Source organism: Plecotus auritus (genome assembly GCF_963455305.1).
Source record: "Plecotus auritus genome assembly, chromosome: 2".
NCBI classification, from domain to species: Eukaryota; Metazoa; Chordata; class Mammalia; order Chiroptera; family Vespertilionidae; genus Plecotus; species Plecotus auritus.
In genome coordinates this window covers 228285541-228309695 of record NC_137771.1, presented here as the reverse complement: position 1 = coordinate 228309695, position 24155 = coordinate 228285541, and the positions used below count along the sequence as shown (strand labels likewise).

Genomic DNA, 24155 nt, shown 5'->3' with positions numbered 1-24155 from the left:
GAGAAGCGTCAGGATTCCACGCCGCTGCATCGCAGTCACAGGTGGCAGCCGCCGGGTCCTCGGAGCGAGGTGGGCAGAGACGCGGGGGGAGGACCGTGCCCACAGGGAGGCACAGGCCGCGCCCGCAGGGAGTCTGACAGCAGAGGAAGTCGCGCTCTTGTTCGGGAGGAAATGCCTTGCGATCGCCTCCGATCCTCCACCAACTTGATAGCAGTAAGAATGCAGTGAGCCCTGACCGGTGTGGCTCAGTGGATAGAGCGTCGGCCTGCGGACTGAAGGGTCCCAGGTTCGATTCCAGTCAAGGGCATGTACCTTGGTTGCGGGCACATCCCCAGTGGGAGCTGTGCAGGAGGCAGCTGATCGATGTTTCTCTCTCATCGACGTTTCTAGCTCTCTGTCCCTCTCCCTTCCTCTCTGTAAAAAATCAATAACATATATTTAAAAAAAAGAAAAAGAATTCAGTGAAAGGAGCGCAGAGGTGAGAGAAGAAGGCTGCAGCATCGAGAACGAGCCGAAGTCGCCGGAAACGTGCCAACAGCAGAAACGGGGAGCCGCAGGCTGGGCCCTGCCGGGCAGGCGCATCCACCGCTGGCACAGGGATGGCGTCTGAGAAGGAACCTGGTGTGGGGCACACGCAGCCCCCCAGGCCGCGGGGCGCGGGCTGCCTGCGAGGGGAACCCGCCAACGGGACCGCCCGTGCCCGTACGCACGGGATGAAAGAGATGGTGTTGGAATGAAACAAAAATGGTCCTGGGCCCGAAGGCAGCGCCGGTCCCGGAAGAAGGCCAGCCCCGGTGCTGCCCGTGAAGCCGCTGCGTGTCTTCGTCTGCGCCCCAGCCTGGCGTGTGAGACTGCCACGGAGCGCCATTCGAGCTGGAAAGTGAAGCTCTGAACCAGGCGCCTGCTTCCCCGCCTGCTCTCCGCTGTGCAGCCCCATCCAGTGCACGGACGCGCGTGGGGAGTCCCCGAGGCCACGCTTGGCATTTCCGAGCGCCGCCTGGACAGGGGGCCCGGCGCAGGGCCAGCCCGAGGGGCGCCCGCTCCTGACGGACACCCAGGCCCGGAGCACCTCCCGCAGGCAGGCACCGGGGCCCACGTGGCGACTCTGAGCACCCAGGCCCTCGGCCTGAAGGTGCCAGGCCCTCACCCAGCCGGGGGGGCTCGCGGGAGTCAACTCTCCCTCCCCAAGGACCTGCCCCCCAGGCCTCGGCTGGCTGACAGTGCCCGAGGGCCCTTACCCTCCGCTCCCGCCCTCTGGGATCAGGGCGGCCCTGGATGCCACCCCCGGGGAAGCCGCTGCCCCCTCCCTGCACACATCCCGAAGGCATCACGGCCACGTGGGCTCCCCGGCCGTGGGGGCCCCCTCAGCCTGCAGAGGGAGGACGGGGAGCCAGGCCGAGCGAGCCCAGGGCTCGGGGTCCCGTGGGGGCGTCCGGCTTCGCTGACAGAAGACCATTGGAAGATGAAGTCATTCAGAACTTGGCACGGCCACCCGGGAGCAGCCACACGTGTGGGCCCTTCTGCGCTCGGGCCTGGGGACAAAGCCGCCGGCTGCGGGGGATGGTGGCTGGTCTGCTGTCGTCAGGGGGAGACAGGCAGCTTCGGGAGCAGTGTGGGGCGGGACGCCAGGGCGAGGCAGGGACCTGCGGAGGGAGCCAGCGAGAGCCCAGCTCCCAGGCATTCCGGTGGGGAGCGGGGTGTGAGCCCCACGGGTGTGGCTGAGCATTGACCCATGAACCACGAGCTCACGGGTTCGATTCCAGGTCAGGGCACATGAGGAGTGGGGATGGGAGGGGGGTTGTGGGTTCGATCCCCAGTGTGGGGCGTGCAGGAGGCAGCGGATGGATGATTCTCATCATTGATGTTTCTCTCTCTCTCTGCCTTCCTCTCTAAAATCAATAGAACATATTTTTAAAAAGAGCGGGGGTGGGGGTTAGTCACGGGGAACCACCAGGGGGAGGGGCATTTCCTGGGTCCTCTGGCCCAGAGTCGGAGAACAGACTTCTTTTTCTATTGCCTCAAAATGTTTTAAAATCTTTATTGTTGAAAGTATTACATGCGTCCCCTTTTTTCCCATCAGCCCCCTCCACCCCACCCCCACCCCAGGCCTTCAGCACCCTATTGTCTGTGTCCGGGGTTATGCAGGCATGCACACAGTCACCTTCCTGCCCGCCCTCGGAGATTTGGAGAGCGGACTTCTCATTGTGTGGCTGTGTGTGTGTGTGTGATTGTGGTTGTATGTGTGTGTGTGTGTGTGTGTGTGTGTGGTTGTGTGTGTGTGTTTGTGTGTGTGGTTGTGGTTGTGTGTGTGTGTAGGGTGTGTGTGTGTGTGGTTGTGTGTGTGTGTGGTTGTGTGTGTGTGTTTGTGTGTGTGGTTGTGGTTGTGTGTGTGTGGTTGTGTGTGTGTGTGGTTGTGTGTGTGTGTGTTTGTGTGTGTGGTTGTGGTTGTGTGTGTGTGTAGGGTGTGTGTGTGTGGTTGTGTGTGTGTGTGGTTGTGGTTGTGTGTGTGTGTGTGGTTGTGTGTGGCTGTGTGTGGTGGTGTGTGTGTGGTTGTGGTTGTGTGTGTGGTTGTGTGTAGTTGTGGTTGTGTGTGGTTGTGGTTGTGTGTGTGGTTGTATGTGTGGTTGTGTGTGTGTGGTTGTGTGTGGTTGTGTGTGTGTGGTTGTGTGTGTGTGGTTGTGTGTGTGTGGTTTGTGTGTGTGGTTGTGTGTGTATGTGTGTGTGTGGTTGTGTGTGTGGTTGTGTGTGTGGTTGTGTGTGCGTGTGGTTGTGTGTGCGTGTGGTTGTGTGTGTGTGGTTGTGTGTGCGTGTGGTTGTGTGTGGTTGTGTGTGTGTGTATGGTTATGTGGTTGTGTGTGTGTGGTTGTGTGTGTGTGTGGTTGTGTGTGTGTGTGTGTGTGGTTGTGTGTGTGTGTGTGTGTGGTTGTGTGTGTGTGTGTGGTTATGTGGTTGTGTGTGTGTGGTTGTGTGTGTGTGTGGTTGTGTGTGTGTGTGTGTGGTTGTGTGTGCGTGTGGTTGTGTGTGGTTGTGTGTGTGTGTGTGGTTATGTGGTTGTGTGTGTGTGTGTGTGTGTCTCAGCTGCTCAGGGCACTGAGCTAGCTCGGTAGATGCAGACGCAGGGCGGGGCCCCCAGGAAGAGCCCGCGGGGCGAGCAGACACGCATACAAGGTCTTTGGTTGCTTACCTCCCGCCCACTCCCCGCAGCAGAGGCCCCGGGGCCGGTGGGCACAGGGAGCCACCGGTGGCATTCTGCAATGTGGGTGCGCCCCGTCTAAGGAATGGCCCTGCCACGCTGGCCTCTGCTGAGGGCGTGGGGGGCGCCACGGGTGACAGAGACAGCTCTGTGGGCGTACCGAGTGGGTGCAGGGTTAGGGGCTGCTCTGGGGCAGAGGGGCCTGGGATCTCGCGGGGGTGGGGGGGTCCTGGAGTCCCAGGTCCCTCGAGGGGAGCACCTGCTGGCACCCTGCCCTGCCCCTGCAGGCAGGAGGACTCGTCCTGTCAGCGTGAACTCAAGTCTGCCCTTTGCGGGCATTTTTCCTGTGGAGGGGGCTTGCTGCTGCCTCGTGCTGGGCCGGGGACGCCACGCATCTACAGAGCCCCCGTTTGGATGCGGCGGAAGCTCTGAGGGCGACACGTCCCTCGTCACCTCGGAGGAAGGAGGCTTTCGGAGGCAAAATGCCGTCGCTGAGGAAGAAAACTCCTTTAACTCTGCAAACACAAAGCTCAGAACCTTCTGCGTGGTTCGAGAAAAACAAGCACAAAATCCAGCATCAACAAATCGATGGGCAACTGGCAAGGAAAGGAGAGAAAAGGGGTTCTCACCCCCGAGGGCCGGGCCTCCTCCCGCCCCCCCCCCCCGCCCCCCACCGAGGGCAGCGTGTGCGTTGCTGCGGCCACCAGGGCGAGAATGCGGCCTTTCCCGTGGGAGTCGCAGCCGCAGGCCCTCGGTGCCACTGCCGGTGCCTGCCGCTGCCCCCCACACCCGCCTCCACTCCCCGCCCTCTGCTTTGCCCAGGATCCTGTCTTCTGCGGGGACAGCCACCGGCACCCTGCTCGCTGACTTCCGGCTGGTTCAAGCCCGAGGGGAGGGCGGGAAGACCGTGGGGGGTCGTTTCTCGGTCCTCAGCACCCTCCCTGCACGTCCCGTCCGGGGCTGGCTGAGTCTGGCTCCGGCCACAGCCTCACACGGGGGCCTCCCCTCCCAGAGCCCTGAGCTGGCACCGCCCCTTTGCCCCTTGAACCCAGCGTGGGAGACAGCCCCTGCCGTGGTGTCTTTCGCTGCTGCATTCACAGTTTGCCTACATCCTGTTCACACATTTGGTTAAAGACTGTCTCACCATTCCCTAACGTACAGGTGCCATTTGCTGTGGGGACTCTGACTCACAGGCCCTTTGGCCATCGGTCCAACCTGTAAAGTTCCCTTCACTCAGACACGCCCATGAGCAGAGGCGTGCAGGAGGCAGCTGATTCTCTCTCATCATGGATGTTTCTATCTCTCTCTCCCTCTCCCTTCCTCTAAAATCAATACAAATATCCTATATAATCCTATCTAATAAAAGAGTAATATGCAAATTGACCATCACTCCAACACACAAGATGGCTGCCTCCATGTGGTCAAAGATCCTGCCCCCATGTGGACACAAGAAGGCCACCACAAGATGGCCAGCAGGGGAGGGCAGTTGGGAGGGACCAGGCCTGCAAGGGAGGGCAGTTGGGGGTGATCAAGCCTGCAGGGGAGGGCAGTTAGGGGTGACCAGGCCAGCAGAGGAGGGAAGTTGGGGGCGACTGGGCCTTCAGGGAAGGGCAGTTGGGGGGGACCCAGGCCTGCAGGGGAGAGCAGTTGGGGGTGATCAGGCTGGCAGGCAGAAGTGGTTAGGGGCAATCAGGAAGGCAGGCAGGCGAGCAGTTGGGAGCCAGCAGTCCTGGATTGTGAGAGGGATGTCCGACTGCCTGTTTAGGCTCGATCCTACCGGGATCGGGCCTAAACGGGCAGTCGGTCATCCCTTGAGGGGTCCCAGATTGGAGAGGGTGCAGGCTGGACTGAGGGACACACACACCCGTGCACGAATTTCGTGCACTGGGCCTCTAGTCCTATATAATAAAAGGCTAATATGCAAATCAACGGAAGGGCGGAACGACCAGTTGCTATGACGCGCACTGACCACCAGGGGGCAGACGCTCAACACAGGAGCTGCCCCCGGGTGGTCAGTGTGCCCCCACAGGGGGAGCGCCGCTCAGCCAGAAGCCAGGCTCACGGCTGGTGAGCACAGTGGGAGTGGCGGAAGCCTCTCCTGCCTCTGCAGCAGCGCTAAGGATGTCCGACTGACAGCTCAGGCTGGGGAGCAGGCCTAAGCCGTCAGTCAGACATCCCCCGAGGGCTGTGAGAGGGCTCAGGCTGGGCTGAGGGACCCCTCCCGAGTGTACGAATTTCGTGCACCGGGCCCCTAGTAATAATAATAATAAAAGTAAGTTTTCTAAAGGAAGCAAATCTCTGCACTGTTCCCTTTTTTTGTGTGTTTAAAATTTCGGAACCAGATTGCTGTGCTACCTGCTCAAGAGTTAAAAAATTTCTTCCTGCTGAACCCGGTTTGGCTCAGTGGATAGAGCGTCAGCCTGCGGACTGGAGGGTCCCGGGTTTGATTCCGGTCAAGGGCATGTACCTTGGTTGCAGGCACATCCCCAGTGGGGGGTGTGCAGGAGGCAGCTGATCGATGTTTCTCTCTCATCGATGTTTCTAGCTCTCTATCCCTCTCCCTTCCTCTCTGTAAAAAATCAATAAAATATATTTTTTTTAAATTAATTTCTTCCTGCCTCGGTGGGGACTTGGTTGCTCGCAGACGTGGGGGAATGGTCCAGCTCCCAGCCGTCTCCCCTCATCTGGCCTCCGCCCATTTTAACGAGACACTTCCGAATTTTGATGGCCCGATATTGATTCCCTTTCAGATGTGAACGGGAGGAAGGACGTAGGAAGCCACAAAGATGCTGTGGACCCGCAGTGCTGTTGCGATGAGACTGGCTAGTTTGTATCTCATGGGTAAGGGACACTTTTTATCGTCGCTCTTGTGGGAGCCAGCCTGTGACACCATCGTCACTGAGCCCGGGGCGGGGGGTGGGGGGGGAGGGGGAAACGCCAGCACGCTGAGACCGGTCTCGGCCTGCCCGCGGTCCAGGGCCAGGGGACGTGGACAGGAGGCCGGTGCCGATAGGTTTCTGCCTGATGGTTGCTTTTATTTTTTTTTTTTAATATATTTTATTGATTTTTTACAGAGAGGAAGGGAGAGGGAGAGAGAGTTAGAAACACCGATGAGAGAGAAACATCGATCAGCTGCCTCCTGCACACCTCCTACTGGGGATGTGCCCGCAACCAAGGTACATGCCCTTGACCGGAATCGAACCCGGGACCCTTCAGTCCGCAGGCCGACGCTCTATCCACTGAGCCACACCGGTTAGGGCTGATGGTTGCTTTTAGGAAAACAGACAAGAACAAGAATGACCGAAGGCTCGCTCGGGACGGGACCCCGCCTGTGGGCCTGGGGGAGCCGTTTCTCTTAACGCCTCCTCGGGGTCCCCGGGGCGTGAGTGCGACTCCGATTGGGAGCGAGGCCAGGCCCTTACCTCCGAACCTGGGCGTAATGCTCCGTGTATTATGGGTTTTCCTCCCGTCGTGTGTGTGCCTTGCTCCGCCTCTCCGGTGACTCTGCTTTAGCATCCCTGTGTCCTCTGTCTGTCACCTGTTCCGGGCAGGACTGCCCGTCACCGCAGCGTACCCGCAGCATCCGTGGCCTCCGCGGGCGGAAAATGTCCCCAGCTCACCGTGACATCCGGAGGGCAAAGGACAAGCGAGTCCCCATCCCCTGCGCCCTTCCTCCCCCCCCAGCCCCCCCGCACCCTTGGTGACCATCCTCACCTTTGAGGTTTATTAACGAGCAACATGCTTCTTTATATCCGGAGGATTTCTCCAGGCGGATGACTGCTTCTCCGACAGTCCCTCAGCCCGCAAGGCAGCCACCCCTGTGCTCCGTATCCGCTCCCACGCCGCTCTCCCGTGGGGTCCACGCAGCCAAGGAGGTCTCCGTTCCGTGCTTACACGCGCGTGGGAGACAAGGCCCGACGCGGAGCGGCAAGTGTGCATTGAGCCCCGAGGATGTGCCGTCTGTCTAACGTGGCTTTCTTCTTCCTAGTGCACGTGGGGCCCGCGCTCGGCACTCCGCAGGCTTGGCTTGGTAAGACACGCCTCCTGACGGGCTAAGTGCTGTAGCAGGGGTCTTCGGACTTTTTAAACCGGGGGCCAGTTCCCTGTCCCTCAGACCGTGGGAGGGCCGGACTATAGTTTAAAAAAAAACTATGAACAAATTCCTATGCGCCCTGCGGGCCCGGGACGCGTCGGCTGCTAAGCAGGACAGGCAGCGGCCCCCGGCGGGCCAGATCCGTGTCCTCGGTGGGCCGCATGTGGCCCGCGGGCCGTCGTTTGAGGACGCCTGGGGGGGTCGGAGGTTGGGGTGACCGTTCAGACGTCTCAGATGTGGGAAATGTTCTTTCCCATCCCAGATCTGTTGCCCGTTTCGTTCGAATCTTTTTTCCCAAATGCTTGTCTCTGTGGAAGGAGCCAATCTGATGTTCCCATCTGCCTCACAAAATTATCGTAAGAAATGAACACCAGAGGCCGTTTTAAAACCCCTTAGAAGATTCTCCCCTTTCAAACCCCTTCACAGAAGAACGAGGGAGACGCAGGCTATGCCCAACAACAAAAAGGATCCAGGAATAATTCCCCTGCATTTGGCATCCTTCCACCACTTACTCCATGCCCGGTGCCAGATAAAGGAAGGGAAGTTTTTAATTGAACGTATGGGGGTGACACTGGTTCATAAATGTACACAGGCTTCGGGTATACACTTCCACACACATCATCTGTGTATAGTATTGTGCATCTACCACCCCACGCCGAAAATCATCTTTAAACTAAACTTCTTTTTTATATATATATATATTTTATTGATTTTTTACAGAGAGGAAGGGAGAGGGATAGAGAGCTAGAAACGTCGATGAGAGAGAAACATCGATCAGCTGCCTCCTGCACACCTCCTACTGGGGATGTGCCCGCAACCAAGGTACATGCCCTTGACCGGAATCGAACCTGGGACCTTTCAGTCCGCAGGCCGACGCTCTATCCACTGAGCCAAACCGGTTAGGGCTAAACTAAACTTCTGGCGCACACATGCAAACCTGTCCACCAACCCTCGCCCCGTGTTAAATGCGTGTCCAGCTGAGACGGTCTGAAGCACTGTGAGCAGACCAGGCAGATTTGACAGGCGTGGCTTCCAAGCCTTGGAGCTCCGGGTCCCAGCTGCCTAGCCCTGGGTGCCTCGGGGCTCAGTCTCCCCGTCTGCAGAATGGGTCTGCAGCCCTGCGGCAGCATTGCTGTGGGGACTCTGCCTGGGGCACAGGTTCTTCCCCCGCTCCCCCCGGGATGGGGAAGGAGGTCAGTGGGGGATTCCCGGAGGAAGGGCCTGCGGGGGGCGGGCGGGCGGGGCAGCGTAGGAGGGGCCGGGAGAGGAGGTGGAGGGGAGCTGAGGGAACGGGGGGGGCCAGGGCGGCACGGGCATTGGGGTCCAGTGAGCCACTGAGCTGGGTGAGACTGGGTGGGCCCGGCGCCGTGTACACGTTGCTGACGGCCTGTGTGTGCCCTGAGCGCGCCTGTTTCCTGTGCTGCTCGTTGGCTAATGCGATCAGGAGAGCCGTTGCCGTCCCGAGGGTTCCAGAGCCCCGGGCTGGCTCCCGGGGTGCTGTGCCGGGAATGTGGGCTCCAGATCGCAGGGGGCGGGCTGCATGGCCAGGACCCGGCCCTGGGCTCCCCGTGTCAGCCTCATGTGTGTCTTCTCCTGCTCCCCTCTTCAGATGAATCCTGCATTTTCAGCCTGACCCTGAGGAACTTCCGGCCCATTTTATCCTGGGAATTGAAAAACCGTTCCATTGTACCAACTCACTACACGTTGTGGCACACGGACATGAGGTCAGTTTCACGTCTCGTTCTTCTTGGCTCAATACATTACCGTTCCACTTGGTGGGAGGGGAGGGTCGACCCTGAGACAGAGCTCTCTCTCTCCCTCTCTCTCTCTCTCCCCCCCCCCTCTCTCTCTCCCTATCTATCTCTCTCTCTCCCCCCCTCTCTCTCTCCCCCTCTCCCCCTACCTCTCCCCCCCTCTCTCTCCCCTCTCTCTCTCTCTCTCCCTCTCTCTCTCTCTCCCCCCCCCTCTCTCTCTCTCTCTCTCTCTCTCTCTCCCCCCCCCTCTCTCTCTCCCCCTCTCCCCCTACCTCTCCCCCCCTCTCTCTCCCCTCTCTCTCTCTCTCTCCCTCTCTCTCTCTCTCCCCCCCCTCTCTCTCTCTCCCCCTATCTATCTCTCTCTCCCTCTCTCCCCCTCTTTCTCTCCCCCTCTCTCTCCCTCTCTCTCCCCCCCCTCTCTCTCTCCCCCTCTCCCCCTACCTCTCCCCCCCTCTCTCTCCCCTCTCTCTCTCTCTCTCCCTCTCTCTCTCTCTCCCCCCCCATCTCTCTCCCTCTCTCTCTCTCTCTCTCCCCCCCCCTCTCTCTCTCCCCCTATCTATCTCTCTCTCCCTCTCTCCCCCTCTTTCTCTCCCCCTCTCTCTCCCTCTCTCTCCCTCTCTCTCCCTCTCTCTCCCTCTCTCCCTCTCTCTCTCTCTCTCTCCCCCCATCTATCTCTCTCTCTCTCCCTCTCTCCCCCCCTCTCTCTCTCTCCCCCTCTCTCTCTCTCTTTCTCTCCCTCTCTCCCCCTCTCTCTCTCTCCCTCTCTCCCTCTCTCCCCCTCTCCCTCTTTCCCTCTCTCTCTCTCCCTCTCTCTCTCTCCCCCCTCTCTCTTTCTCTCTTTCTCTCTCTCTCTCTCCCTCTCTCTCTCCCCCCCCTCCCTCTCTCTTTCCCCCTCTCTCTCTCCCCCCCCTCTCCCTTGCTCTCTCTCCACCCCGAACCCCCGCCCTCTGGGGGGTGGAGGTGTGTGTGGGTGTATGGTGTTCTATTGGGAGCTTTAAAAACCCAAAGACAAACGCACACCCTTGTTTGATGGAGTGGCACACGTGGACAGTTCCCGGCTGTTAGGGACAAAGCTCACACTGATGACCAAGCCAGTTCCTGCAGCTCGGAGCCTCCGGCGCAGAGGATGCTGGGGTGTGGCTCCCACGGTCCCGTCCTCACCGGGGACGGGGCTGTGTGAAAGGGCGCCCAGAGGCCGGACCAGCGCCAGCGATGGGCTCCCTTCGCTGAGCTCGGGGAGACGGAGACACAGGGAAAGGCTCCCGGGCCCAGAGTCCGACTTGGTCGCCGTTGTGACCCTGTGGCCCGGTGACCCTGTGACCCTGTGGCCCTGGCCACAGAGCTCCGTCTGAGCTAAGCCTTCCGCCTGGGGGCCTTGCAGGGTTAACGATGTGATGGGAGCGCCTCCTTTGCTCTCCCCTTCCCACGTGGGACAGTCACCCCCCCTTCCCGCGTGGGACAGTCACCCCCCTTCCCGGTGGGACAGTCCCCCCCCTTCCCACGTGGGACAGTCACCCCCTTCCCGGTGGGACAGTCACCCCCTTCCCGGTGGGACAGTCACCCCCTTCCCGGTGGGACAGTCACCCCCCTTCCCGGTGGGACAGTCCCCCCCCTTCCCGGTGGGACAGTCCCCCCCTTCCCGGTGGGACAGTCACCCCCCTTCCCGGTGGGACAGTCACCCCCCTTCCCGGTGGGACAGTCACCCCCCTTCCCGGTGGGACAGTCACCCCCTTCCCGGTGGGACAGTCACCCCCTTCCCCCGTGGGACAGTCCCCCCCTTCCCGGTGGGACAGTCACCCCCTTCCCGGTGGGACAGTCCCCCCCCTTCCCGGTGGGACAGTCACCCCCTTCCCGGTGGGACAGTCACCCCCTTCCCGGTGGGACAGTCACCCCCCTTCCCGGTGGGACAGTCACCCCCCTTCCCGGTGGGACAGTCCCCCCCTTCCCGGTGGGACAGTCACCCCCCTTCCCGGTGGGACAGTCACCCCCCTTCCCGGTGGGACAGTCACCCCCCCTTCCCGGTGGGACAGTCACCCCCCTTCCCGGTGGGACAGTCACCCCCCTTCCCGGTGGGACAGTCACCCCCCTTCCCGGTGGGACAGTCACCCCCTTCCCGGTGGGACAGTCACCCCCTTCCCGGTGGGAGAGTCACCCCCCTTCCCGGTGGGAGAGTCACCCCCCTTCCCGGTGGGGACAGTCACCCCCCTTCCCGGTGGGACAGTCACCCCCCTTCCCGGTGGGAGAGTCACCCCCCTTCCCGGTGGGAGAGTCACCCCCCTTCCCGGTGGGACAGTCACCCCCCCTTCCCGGTGGGAGAGTCACCCCCCTTCCCGGTGGGACAGTCACCCCCTTCCCGGTGGGACAGTCACCCCCTTCCCGGTGGGAGAGTCACCCCCCTTCCCGGTGGGAGAGTCACCCCCCTTCCCGGTGGGACAGTCCCCCCCTTCCCGGTGGGACAGTCACCCCCCTTCCCGGTGGGACAGTCACCCCCTTCCCGGTGGGACAGTCACCCCCCTTCCCGCGTGGGCCAGTCACCCCCCTTCCCGGTGGGCCAGTCACCCCCCTTCCCGGTGGGACAGTCACCCCCCTTCCCGGTGGGACAGTCCCCCCCTTCCCGGTGGGACAGTCACCCCCTTCCCGGTGGGACAGTCACCCCCCTTCCCGGTGGGAGAGTCCCCCCCTTCCCGGTGGGACAGTCACCCCCCTTCCCGGTGGGACAGTCACCCCCTTCCCACGTGGGACAGTCACCCCCCTTCCCCCGTGGGACAGTCACCCCCTTCCCGGTGGGACAGTCACCCCCCTTCCCGGTGGGACAGTCACCCCCTTCCCACGTGGGACAGTCACCCCCCTTCCCGGTGGGACAGTCACCCCCCTTCCCGGTGGGACAGTCCCCCCCTTCCCGGTGGGACAGTCACCCCCTTCCCGGTGGGACAGTCCCCCCCTTCCCGGTGGGACAGTCACCCCCCTTCCCGGTGGGACAGTCACCCCCCTTCCCGCGTGGAACAGTCACCCCCCTTCCCGGTGGGAGAGTCCCCCCCTTCCCGGTGGGACAGTCACCCCCCTTCCCGGTGGGAGAGTCCCCCCCTTCCCGGTGGGACAGTCACCCCCCTTCCCGGTGGGAGAGTCCCCCCCTTCCCGGTGGGAGAGTCCCCCCCTTCCCGGTGGGACAGTCCCCCCCTTCCCGGTGGGAGAGTCCCCCCCTTCCCGGTGGGAGAGTCCCCCCCCTTCCCGGTGGGAGAGTCACCCCCTTCCCGGTGGGACAGTCACCCCCTTCCCGGTGGGACAGTCACCCCCTTCCCGGTGGGACAGTCACCCCCCTTCCCGGTGGGAGAGTCCCCCCCTTCCCGGTGGGACAGTCACCCCCCTTCCCGGTGGGAGAGTCCCCCCCTTCCCGGTGGGAGAGTCACCCCCTTCCCGGTGGGACAGTCACCCCCTTCCCGGTGGGACAGTCCCCCCCCTTCCCGGTGGGACAGTCCCCCCCAGGTCCCATCGGAGCCCAGGAGCCCCACGTTGTGCCCTTTGGTTCTCTGCTTATTTGGCATCAAGCTGTTGCCACTCCTGACGGACACGGGGCGCCTTTCCTTTGTAAACCGTATTTTCATTTCAGAGGGGAAGGGAGAGGGAGAGGAAGATGGGAACATCCGTGATGAGAGAGAGTCACGGATCGGCTGCCTCCTGCACGCCCCACACTGGGGGTCGAGCCCACAACCCGGGCCTGTGCCCTGACCGGGAATCGAACCCTGACCTCCTGGTTCCCAGGTCGGCGCTCAGCCGCTGAGCCGCGCAGCCGGGCCTGGAGGGGCCTGGGAGCCTGCCGCTCTGAAGCCGAGGAGACCGAGGCCGTGCCGCCCTCGTGGCACTGGCCGGCTGAGCACAGGGCCTTGGGGCCCTCAGCTGGGGAGAGACGGGGTCTCGGCGGGGCACCCGGGTTGCCCGGCAGGGGCAGGGAGCCCCAGGGCCTCCCCCATGAACGCCCCAGGTTCGCTCGCTCATCCATCGGCGGGTGTTTCCTGAGCGCCTGCTACATGCAGGGGACCGCGTGACCCCGCGCCCTGCCTGCTGGCACACGCCCTGGCAGTAGGCGCAGAGGCAATAACCAAATCCCGATACCCTGAGCAGGTGGGACATGCTCTGAACGGACACGCACGGGGAGGGGGTGGCGGGGGAGAGGGCGGGACAGGGGGGAGAGACTGGGACCCCGGCCGCACCCCGGATGGGGTCTCCTCACGTGAACACCCGTTTTCCTTGCCCCGTTTCTTTTCCCATCCAAGTAAAAGAGTCCCCCTGGAGCTGGTCCCGGGGTGCACCAACATCACGCGGCCCTCCTGCGACCTCACGCACCAGTGGCGCAGCCTGGCCGAGATGTACCTGCCCAGGCTCGTCGGGTCCCGGGGGAGCGCCACGCTGGTCGACTGCGGGGGCTCGGTCTACCCGGACGTGGACAGTGAGTTCCCCGTTTCTCAGCCTCAGCGTCGCCAGGAGCACAGTGTTGTTTTCTGCCGGGAGGCAGGCAGGTCTGCCAAGGTGCTGGTCCAGGGGTGGGCAAACTTTTTGACTCGAGGGCCACCGTGGGTTCTTAAACTGGACCGGAGGGCCGGAACAAAAGCATGGATGGAGTGTGTGTGTGAACTAATATAAATTCAAAGTAAAGGAGCGGAGGGGAGAGCAAGAGAACCGGGTAGAACAGCCGGATCCGGCCCGCGGGCCGTAGTTTGCCCACGGCTGTGCTGGGGCCTCGGCCCGGGCTCCCCTCCCGGCCGGCCGCGGCCCGGCTCTGTGGCCGAGCGGTTCCTCGCTGCTCTGAGCCTCGGTTTTCCTGCCCGGACAGAGGAGCGGCTCCCTGTGGGAGGCAGACACGGGCAGTAGCCGCTGCTGCCTGTTGGCTTGCTTTTTGTTTTGTTTTGTTTTATATATTGTTATTGATTTCAGAGAGAGGAAGGGAGAGGTGGAGGGAGAGGTAGAAACATCCGTGATGAGAATCATGGGTGGGCTGCCTCCTGCACACCCCACACTGGGGATCAACCCCGCAACCCGGGCCTGTGCCCTGACCTGGAATCCAACCGTGACCTCCTGGTTCGTAAGTCCATGCTCAACCCCTGAGCCACGCCGGCCGGGCCATGTTTGTCTGTTTCACCGCCTGATGGAAGTGGCAGCAGTTCCCCCCGCCTGTTCCCTGGGCTGTCACCCCTCTTGGGGCCATGTTCTCCTTAGTCCCTCAACACCTCCCCCCGATCCCATCTCAGGAGCCTTTGACATGTGGGCGCCGGGCTGGGCATGCCCGGGGCCCAGGCTCAGACAAGGCTGTGCCCGGGGTTGCGGGGGGGGGGCTGCCCTCCCTCCGCTCCTGAAGGCGCCTGTGTAGGTTCACAGCCCCATGGCAGTGGACGGCGGCCTCAGCCAGACCCCTTGGCTTCTTGCTTTCTCAGTGTCCTCGTTGGCAACCGTTTCCAAGAGAAAGATTCGGTTTTAGCTCCTGTGGAAGGCAGCCAGGGCGTGCTCAGCAGAGCCAGACAGCCGCCTGCCCCCGGGTGGGCAGTGCTGATCCGAGGAGGCCCCGGAGGTGGGCCGTTCCCTGTGGGCGTGTCCCCACGCAGAGAAGAAGGAAAGCATCACTCACAGGCCGTGGCAGTGCGGGCATTAAAGAACGTTTATTAAAGTAATAACAAGATCCCCGGCCGGCGGGGCTCAGTGCTCAAGCATCGACCTGTGAACCCAGGAGGTCGAGGTTTGATTCCTGGTCAGGGCACACGCCCGGGTTGTGGGCTCCATCCCCAGTGGGGGGTGTGCAGAGGCAGCCGGTCCATGATTCTCTCTCTCTCTCTCCCTCTCTCTTCCTCTGTGAAATCAATAAAAATATATATGTATTTTTAAAAGAAAGTAATAATGAGATACCGTTTTTCAAGACTCCGAACGGCAGGTGTTAAAAATATATAAATGCCCAGGTTTAAAGGAAAGATAGGGCGTTTGGCACCGTCTTTCTGAAGGTATTACCGTGAGTATTAGAAACCTGAACACCTGCCTGTCCTAATCCACAGTTCCACCGTAGTGATGTACCCTAAAGAGATGATGGGCAAAAGCAAAGGCTGAGCTCCAAGAATACTCATGGGGCCGAAACCGGTTTGGCTCAGTGGATAGAGCGTCGGCCTGCGGACTGAAGGGTCCCGGGTTTGATTCCGGTCAAGGGCATGTACCTTGGTTGCGGGCACATCCCCAGTGGGAGGTGTGCAGGAGGCAGCTGATCGATGTTTCTCTCTCATCGATGTTTCTAGCTCTCTATCCCTCTCCCTTCCTCTCTGTAAAGTATCAATAAAATATATTAAAAAAAAAAAAGAAGAATACTCATGGAGACACAGATTCTATTCAGGAAAATTAGAGTCAGCCTAAGTGTTCAGAGCAGTGAGTCCGTTCCATCGCGGTGCGGCCGCCTTGCGGGAGAGAATTGGCCGTGAGAAATGGTGAGGAAGGTCAGGGGGTCAGCCGACTCTCTGTTAGGGCCAGAGAAAAACACGTTGTTAGACTGTGTGGGACACATACGGTCTCTGTGACATAGTCTTCATTTGTTAACAATCTTTCCAAAACTAAAAACCCTTCTCAACTTGCAAGGCTGTGCAGAAATTCACCCACAGGCCAGAGTTTGCCAACCCTTCATGTAGATAAATATGCGTTGATGTATGTATGAAATAAGTGGAGGCATGTACCGTGTAAAGCAGTGTGGGTAAAGAATGGTTTAATTTCAGCTTAGGAGGGTGTGTGGGTCTAGTTCAGCCGTGGGCAAACTACAGCCCGCGGGCCGGATCCGGCTGTTCTACCCGGTTCTCTTGCTCTCCCCTCCGCTCCTTTACTTTGAATTTATATTCGTTCACACAAACACTCCATCCATGCTTTTGTTCCGGCCCTCTGGTCCAGTTTAAGAACCCATTGTGGCCCTCGAGTCAAAAAGTTTGCCCACCCCTGGTCTAGTTCCATTTATATGTGTCTGTATATGTGTACACACATACCATAGAGACAGAAGATGACCAGCCACATTCAGAAACAATTGTCCGTATTCTCTGATATTTCTGCAGTGGTTGTATATTACCGTGGTTGTTAGGGTTTGGCCGGTGTCTCGGGCTGTGAAAGAATTCACACGGAGAGAGGAGATGCAGAGAGGAAATTTATATTACTTTCCGAGGGAGGAAAGGGCCAAATACTGCTGCTGGTTGATTCAGGGCAAGGGACAAAGGGTGGCCTGATCTTTTAAGCAGTGGCTGTTGCTAACCAACAAGGAAGGGAGGGGGTTTGGGGCTGGGTTGAGCAGATACCAGGGGCTGTCCTGAAAAGTCAGTTTGTTTTCTAGCAACCAGGCAGATGTCCTAGGGAAGTGTCTTATCGCTATTTTCCCCAACCCTGTAAAACATGCTTAGAGCAAAGGTCATAGAGTTCAAAAGAGGCCTGTTTGGAGGGGAGGGGAATGGGACTTTGCTTCCAACTAGAGATTCCTTGGTGTGAATTATCCCTGAGTTGTAGAAACAGCAGGGAGGAGGGGGATGCAAGAATGTAGCCTTGAGAGTAGCTTATCTTGTCCCGTTTGAATCAGAGGAGCCCTCGATCTTGGGGTGTAATTACCAGGTGCTTCTCATAAATTGTGGGAAGGCCACAGCTAGGAAAAAGAGAGGCCTTTGTCCCGTCCTTACGATTGTAATGGGGAAGGAAGTCACTTTTACTTCTGTATTTAGAATATAGCCGGAAAATTGGCTAAGGACTGACTTCTATCCCACTTCTTGCGGTAATAGGAAGCAAATCGCTTTTGTTGGTCCCAGCTTTCCACCAGTTAAAAAGGGAACTAAAAGAATGCGTCTGAAAAATAATTAAAAACAAATAAAACCCGGGCCTCAAGGAGGACCGCAGGCAGATTGAAAAGAAGACAGCTGGCCCTAGCTGGCTTGGCTCAGTGGATAGAGCATCAGCCTGCAGACTGAAGGGTCCCAGGTTCGATTCTGGCCAAGGGCACATCCCTGGGTTGCAGGCTCGATCCCCAGTAGGGGGCGTGCAGGAGGCAGCCAATCAATGATTCTCTCTCATCATTGATGTTTCTGTCTCTCTCTCCTTCTCCCTTCCTCTGTGAAATCAATAAAGAAATATATTTTTTAAAAAAAGAAAGAAAGAAAGAAAAGAAGACAGCTGGGTGGAGGAAGGCCCTCTGGGGACGCGGGCGCGATGGCTGACTGGCATGGGGGTTGCTTCTGACTCTGTTTTCTGCGCAGTGACTTTGGAACCCCCCGAGTTTGAGATCGTTGGCTTTGTGGACCACATTAACGTGATACTGAAATTCCCACCCTCCTTGCCCAAGTTGCCACCTGGGGAAGGATTATGGCTTCACTTGTCACTTTCCATAGAAGAGGAGTCAGAGGGGATTGTGAAGAAGGTAAGAGGTCAGAACAGTTCTGAGTTGGTAATGACACGCTTTTACAAATACACTAGGGGCCCGGTGCACGAAATTTGTGCACTCGGGGATGGGGGGGGTCGCTCAACCCAGCCTGCACCCTCTCGCAGTCCGGGAACCCTCGGGGGATGTCCACCTGCCAGCTTAGGCCGTTCCCCGCTGCACTCGCCATCTGTGAGCCCGGCTTCTGGCTGAGCTCCACAACTCAGGGATAATTGACCACCCGGGGGCAGCTCCTGCGTTGAGCGGGATCAGGCCAAAACCAGCTCTGTGACATCCCCCAAGGGGTCCCAGATGGCGAGAGGGCACAGGCCAGGCCCAGGGACCCCACCGGTGCACAATAGGGGATGCGGGAGGTTGGCCAGCCGGGGAGGGAGCACGGGAGGGCTCCAGGGCATGTCCAGCCCGTCTCACTGAGTCCCAATTGGCCGGACTCCAGTAGCAAGCTAACCTACCAGTCAGAGCGTCTGCCCCCTGGTGGTCTGTGCACGTCCTAGCGAGCGGTTGAGCGGCCTTAGCATATCATTAGCATATTATGCTTTGATTGGTTTGAATGGCCAACCAGTTGACTGGACACTTAGCATATTAGGCTTTTATTATATAGGCTATACACTTTTTAAAAAAAATAGAGTTGTTTTCGCCCTAGCCAGTTTGGCTCAGTGGATAGAGCGTCAGCCTGTGGACCAAAGGGTCCCGGGTTCGATTCCGGTCAAGGGCACGTACCTTGGTAGCAGGCTCCTCCCTGGCCAGGGCCCTGGTCAGGGCTCGTGCAGGAGGCAACCAATTGATGTGTTTCTCTCACATCAATATTTCTCTCAGCCTTTCCCTCTCTCTTCCACTCTCTCTAAAAACCAATGGAAAAATATCCTTGGGTGAGGATTTAAAATAAATAAATAAAATAAAATAAAAATAAAGGTATTTGTAACGATTTGAGCAATTAGGCCCGTAGGGTCGAGGTCAGTGTGGTCTGATTTCAGGAAAGAGGTCTCCAGCGTTCGTTCATCATGGAACTACACTGACTTGGCCCGCAGCGCAGACTCCGTCCGGGGAATTAGCCGTGTGCAGGGGACACACAGGAGAGAGAGGGGCGTACGGTGCAGGTGGGAGAACAGGCACATCTCGACACTCTGGGGAGATCTCTGAAGGGGGTGGTTTAGCGGCACATAGAAGGCATCTGCCTGTCCCGCTCCTGCCCCCACGCACTGTAAGGGACAGGGCTGTTCCCGCCGCTCTGCTCCCTCCCCATTCCCCCGAAGGACTAACTGGAGGTCAGGAGCCTCGGTGATTCTGGTGTCAGAGAGACCTGGATCTTCCGTGATTTGTGCTCTGGATTAGTTCCCTAAGAATCTTGGAATGAGTCCGGCCGGCGTGGCTCAGGGGTGGAGCGTCGACCTATGAACCAGAAGGACACGGTTCAATTCCTGGTCAGGGCACATGCCCGGGTTGCAGGCGCGATCCCCAGTGTGGGGCGTGCAGGAGGCAGCCGATCCGTGATTCTCTCTCATCATTCATGGTTCTGTCTCTCTCTCCCTCTCCCTTCCTCTCTGAAGTCAATAAAAATATATATTTTTTTAAAAGATGCTGGAATGAGGGAAGATGGACAGCCCGTGCTTGCTGGTGGGCCTTGCCAGAAGAGCGGCTCACATTTGCATCACCAAAGCCCTTGCATGTCACGCCAAAACACAGCCTGCCAGGCAACGGGCGGGGCATTCCAGGCAGATGGCACAGGAGGTCAGAGGGCCTGCGGCCAGAGTGGGCCCAGTGTGTTTGAGAAACAACAGGAGCTGGAACGGAGTGACCGAGACAAGAGAATAGAAGGAGGAGAGGTCAGGGAGACGTGGGGCCGGAATTGGCAGGTTTTTGTGGGTCTGAGTCTTTGGAGTAGCATGGAGCATCCTGGCTGGGGTGTTAGGAACAGACCAGAGGGCCCAGCCGACGTGGCTCAGTGGTTGAGCATCGACCTAGGAACCAGGAGGTCAAGGTTTGATTCCCAGTCAAGGGCACATGCCCGGGTTGTGGGCTTGATCCCCAGGAGGGGGCGTGCAGGAGGCAGCCGATCGATGATTCTCTGTCATCATTGATGTTTCTATCTCTCTCTCCCTCTCTTCCATCTGAACTCAATTAAAAATATACGGATTTTTTTAAAGAAGGAACAGACCAGAGGGAGATGGTGGAGGAAGAGGAGGCACCCAGACCTACATCCAGGGGGGCTGCCAGGTGCTCCTGGGAAGAACTCACCGGCACGGAGGTGCTGGCCAGGCAGCCACTGCAGGGCAGGCAGCGCATCCGACCAGAGTGTGGACGCTTGAGAAACACGAACGAGAAGCTAAAGAAAAGACCCAGAGACGTGGTGCTGGTCTCGGGCCGTGGACACAGCTGAGGAAGAACGCGAGGGGCTCACCGGGCCAAAGTGGGCCGTGCCTATTTCGAAACCAAAAAGATAGCCCCGGACTTTGAAAGCTGTAGATCGTTATGCAAAAGGACCTTCCTAGCGTCTAACTCAGCCGTGGGCAAACTACGGCCCGCGGGCTGGATCCGGCCCGTTTGGCTGTTCTATTCGGCCCGCGGAGCCGAAAGAGCGGAGGGTTCTCTTGCTCTCCCCTCCGCTCCTTTACTTTGAATTTATATTAGTTCACACAAACACTCCATCCATGCTTTTGTTCCGGCCCTCCGGTCCAGGTTAAGAACCCATGGTGGCCCTCGAGTCAAAAAGTTTGCCCACCCCTGGAAACGGCGCGGAACTGCCTGGGAAGGAAGAGGCCAGGGTTCCAGGGAGGAGCCAGGGAGCCAGGCATCAGCCTCGGTTCTGCCCCAGGCTGTGTGGCCTCGGGGAAGTTGCTTACCCTCTCTGGACTCCAGGCGCCTCCTCCGGGCAATAGGAATGACGCCTGCTTTGCAGACTGTTCTGATTGTCCGTGAGCGCATGTTAAAGAGAGCACTTTCTGCCGAAACCGGTTTGGCTCAGTGGATAGAGCGTCAGCCTGCGGACTCAAGGGTCCCAGGTTCGATTCCGGTCAAGGGCATGGACCTTGGTTGCGGGCACATCCCCAGTGGGGGGTGTGCAGGAGGCAGCTGATCGATGTTTCTCTCTCATCGATGTTTCTAGCTCTCTATCCCTCTCCCTTCCTCTCTGTAAAATATCAATAAAATATATTTTTTTAAAAAAAGAGAGCACTTTCTGGAATGTAAAGTGGAAGATACCCTTAATACAACAAGGTCCCGGATGGCGCAATAAGACCGGCTTGCGAAAATGACTTCACGGAGACTGTATTCCTCCTTGGGGCGTTCTCTCCTCGTCTGTAGAATGCGATTTCATAGCGTAGACATGTGAGCGTGTGTAGGCGTACATGTAGATTCGTGATAAACGGCTCGCCCCAGGTGACACGTGACCCCCTTTCCTTGCCGAGCGTCGGATCTTCCTACCCCTCTGTGAGGTCTGAAGGCCGCGCCCCCAAGGGGCTCTCAGAGCTTGCTTCCCAATAAAACCCCACGCCACGTCGTACTGACCTTTTGTTTTTGCTTCGTCTTACAGCATGTACTCAAAATAGGTGAGCACACCACCGGAAACTTCACCTACGTCATCGACAAGCTAATTCCAAACACGAGCTACTGTGTGTCTGTTTCTCTGCGGGGCAACACCCTGTCCAAATCACTGAGGTCTCCCTGGAAGTGTGCCCGCCTCCCGCCCAGACCGGTCACAGGTACGCCAGGCCCTCAACACCCCGCTCCGCTTCCCCTCGGAGGGTTCGCCCGTCGAAAGGGAGGACCCTGAAGGCGGGGGCCCTGCGTTCTCCTCCGCAGACACGGGCTGCGGGCTTCCGGTGGGTGGGCAGTCCCCGCTGCGTGGCGAGTCACACGTCTGCCGCCGAACCCCGGGGACGGTCTGAGATCTACCTGCATAAGGTCCGCCACCCTCCTGCCGTGGGAACACTTTGATGTCAAGGAATCGGGATTAAATTCAGTTCTTTTCTTTTTTTTTAATCTTCACACGAGGATATTTTTCCATTGATTTTTAGAGAGAGTGGAAGAGAGAGAGAGAAAGACAGAAACGTTGATGTGAGAGAAACACATCGATTGGCTGCCTTCTGCATGCGCCCTGACCAGGAGAGGACCCCGGGGAGGAGCCTGCAACCGAGGTACGTGCCCTGGACCGGAATCGAACCCAGGACCCTTTAGTCCACGGGCTGACACTCTATCCACTGAGCCACACCGGCCAGGGCTGGACAGGATTCTAAGGGGGAACTCATAGTAGAACAGAGAGAGTTACTCAGAGCCCGGACTTGGGGTCCTGGCGTGACCCCAGTCCACCTGAGGGTGACCAGCTGTTGATTTTAGGCCGAACCCCGTCGCCCACTTCTTCCCGCCCACAGCGCACACGGACATGTGGCCCGTGTGACTCAGAAGCTGAGGGGTGTTTTCCGTTTTGATCGATTGAATTTCAGTGGTCACGTCACGTGTGGCTGATGGCTGCGTGTTGGACGTGCTGTCACAGCGTAAGAATAAAGCAGAAGCGCCTGGCCGGCGTGGCTTCGTGGCTCCGTGGCTGAGCGGCCACCTAGGAACCAGGAGGTCGCTGTTCGATTCCAGTCCAGGGCACACGCCCGGGTTGTGGGCTCGATCCCCAGTAGGGAGGCGTGCAGGAGGCAGCCGATCCATGATTCTCTCATCATGGATGTTTCTATCTCTCTCTCTCTCCCTCTCCCTTCCTCTCTGAAATCAGTAAAAATACGTCTTAAAAAATGAAACGGAGGTAATTTTACTTTTAAAAATTAAATCTTGCCGAAACCGGTTTGGCTCAGTGGATAGAGCGTCGGCCTGCGGACTGAAGGGTCCCGGGTTCGATTCCGGTCAAGGGCATGTACCGTGGTTGCGGGCACATCCCCAGTGGGAGGTGTGCAGGAGGCAGCTGGTCGATGTTTCTAGCTCTCTATCCCTCTCCCTTCCTCTCTGTGAAATATCAATAAAATATATTTAAAAAAAAAATTAAATCTGTCGTTTTTATCGTTGGAAAACGTGTATTTGGATTACTTTCCATCTTCACTGTCATATTTCACAGGAGTCTTTCCAGCTATTGCTCCTTCGACGTCCCCTTCGCCACCAGACCCAGGGGCCTTTGCCCCCCCCCCCCCCCCCCCCCCCCCGCGCGCGTTTGTCGGATTTATTTTGAAATAAAGCCCTTTAATTTTTCACCCGCAGAGTTCTCAGAATCTGCCGCGGTGGGAGGCCTGGTCGTGCTGTTTTTGCTGGTCGCCGTCCTCGGTAGCGCCGTCACAGTACTGAAGCGGGTTGGTTACGTCTGCTTACGAAGCAAGTTCCCCGAAGTGTTGGTATGTGGTGGTTGTTTTTTCATTTCTGTCTTTTTTTATTGTAGCTTAAGAACTGTTTTTTTCCGGCACTGGCGTATTTGCACAGCCGGATGTCCCATTTTCCGAAGACACCAAGGTGTTCCGTGGCTCCGTGTTCTTTTCCGTCCTCGGAAACACGCCTTCTGCATGTTATGGTTTCCTTTCCACGTTGCCCACGTGTCGCTCTCGGGGCTCACACGGTATCCCGTTGGCATGAATGTACCGCCTTGCCCTCCGTCATATCCCAGCTGGGGAGCACTGACCTGGATTTCCTTTTCCTTTCTTTTCCTTTCATTTCTTTGGCCATTAAGAATAACACAGGGGCCTGGCTGGTGTGGCTCCATGGTTGAGCATCGACCTAAGAGCCAGGAGGTCACTGTTCGATTCCCGGTCAGGGCACAGGCCTGGGTTATGGGCTTAATCCCCAGTGTGGGGCGTGCAGGAGGCAGCCGATCCATGATTCTCTCTCATCACTGATGTTTCTCTCTCTCCCTCTCCCTGCCTCTCTGAAATCAATAAAAAATATTTTTAAGGTTTTTTTTTTGTTTTTGTTCTTTTTTTTAAATATATTTTATTGATTTTTTACAGAGAGGAAGGGAAAGGGATAGAGAGTTAGAAACATCAATGAGAGAGAAACATCGATCAGTTGCCTCCTGCACACTCCGTACTGGGGATGTGCCCGCAACCAAGGTACATGCCCTTGACCGGAATCGAACCTGGGACCCTTCAGTCCGCAGGCCGACGCTCTATCCACTGAGCCACACCGGTCAGGGCAATATTTTTAAGTTTTAAGAAACAACAACGCAGTGAACGTGTTTGTACAGGTGACCTTTTTACTTGGCATTACCGCAGTGGCGCGTGCACACCACGTGGACTTACCTGATCAGAAGGTAAAGAAGGAGCTTAGACGCCAGTGCTGACACAGGCGTGCACCCCCCTCCAAAGCTCTGCTGACGTTGATCGGTCCCAGGGACCCCTTCTGCCCTCTGTCGGTGGGTGATGCCCCCACGCATGCTCTCCTCTGCGTTCCCTCTGTTGTCAGTTGAAACCAGCCGGGCTTCTTCCCTGCGCTTCCCGAGGCAGCGTTCCGGCTCAGAGCCTCTACGCATCGCCCCGTCTGGGTATTGTACATGTTCCTAAAACCTCCTCCTGTCTTCGGGCTCAACTGCGTCTGCCCATCCTTTATCATCTTCCCGATCCCGCCGCTTTCTCCTTTTTTAAAGTATATTTTTATCGATTTCAGAGAGGAAGGGAGAGGCTGAGAGAGAAAGAGAAACATCAACGATGAGAGAGAATCATTGATCGGCTGCCTCCTGATCGAGCCTGTAACCCAGGCATGTGCCCTGAC

At 58.3% G+C, this 24155-nt stretch overlaps 1 protein-coding gene across 1 annotated transcript in view; it reads left to right on the top strand.

Annotated features, from left to right (window-relative positions):
* Window positions 1–24155, top strand: part of LOC308241347 (interferon alpha/beta receptor 2-like) — a 62937-nt gene that overhangs the window by 3117 nt on the left and 35665 nt on the right. The window contains exons 2-8 of the mRNA XM_080654730.1: window positions 5944–6034; window positions 7182–7223; window positions 8896–9010; window positions 13312–13484; window positions 17284–17444; window positions 20995–21163; window positions 22659–22789. Coding sequence (XP_080510856.1) covers window positions 5980–6034; window positions 7182–7223; window positions 8896–9010; window positions 13312–13484; window positions 17284–17444; window positions 20995–21163; window positions 22659–22789 — 846 coding nt within the window. The 5' untranslated portion in view covers window positions 5944–5979. The remainder of the gene's footprint in view (window positions 1–5943; window positions 6035–7181; window positions 7224–8895; window positions 9011–13311; window positions 13485–17283; window positions 17445–20994; window positions 21164–22658; window positions 22790–24155) is intronic.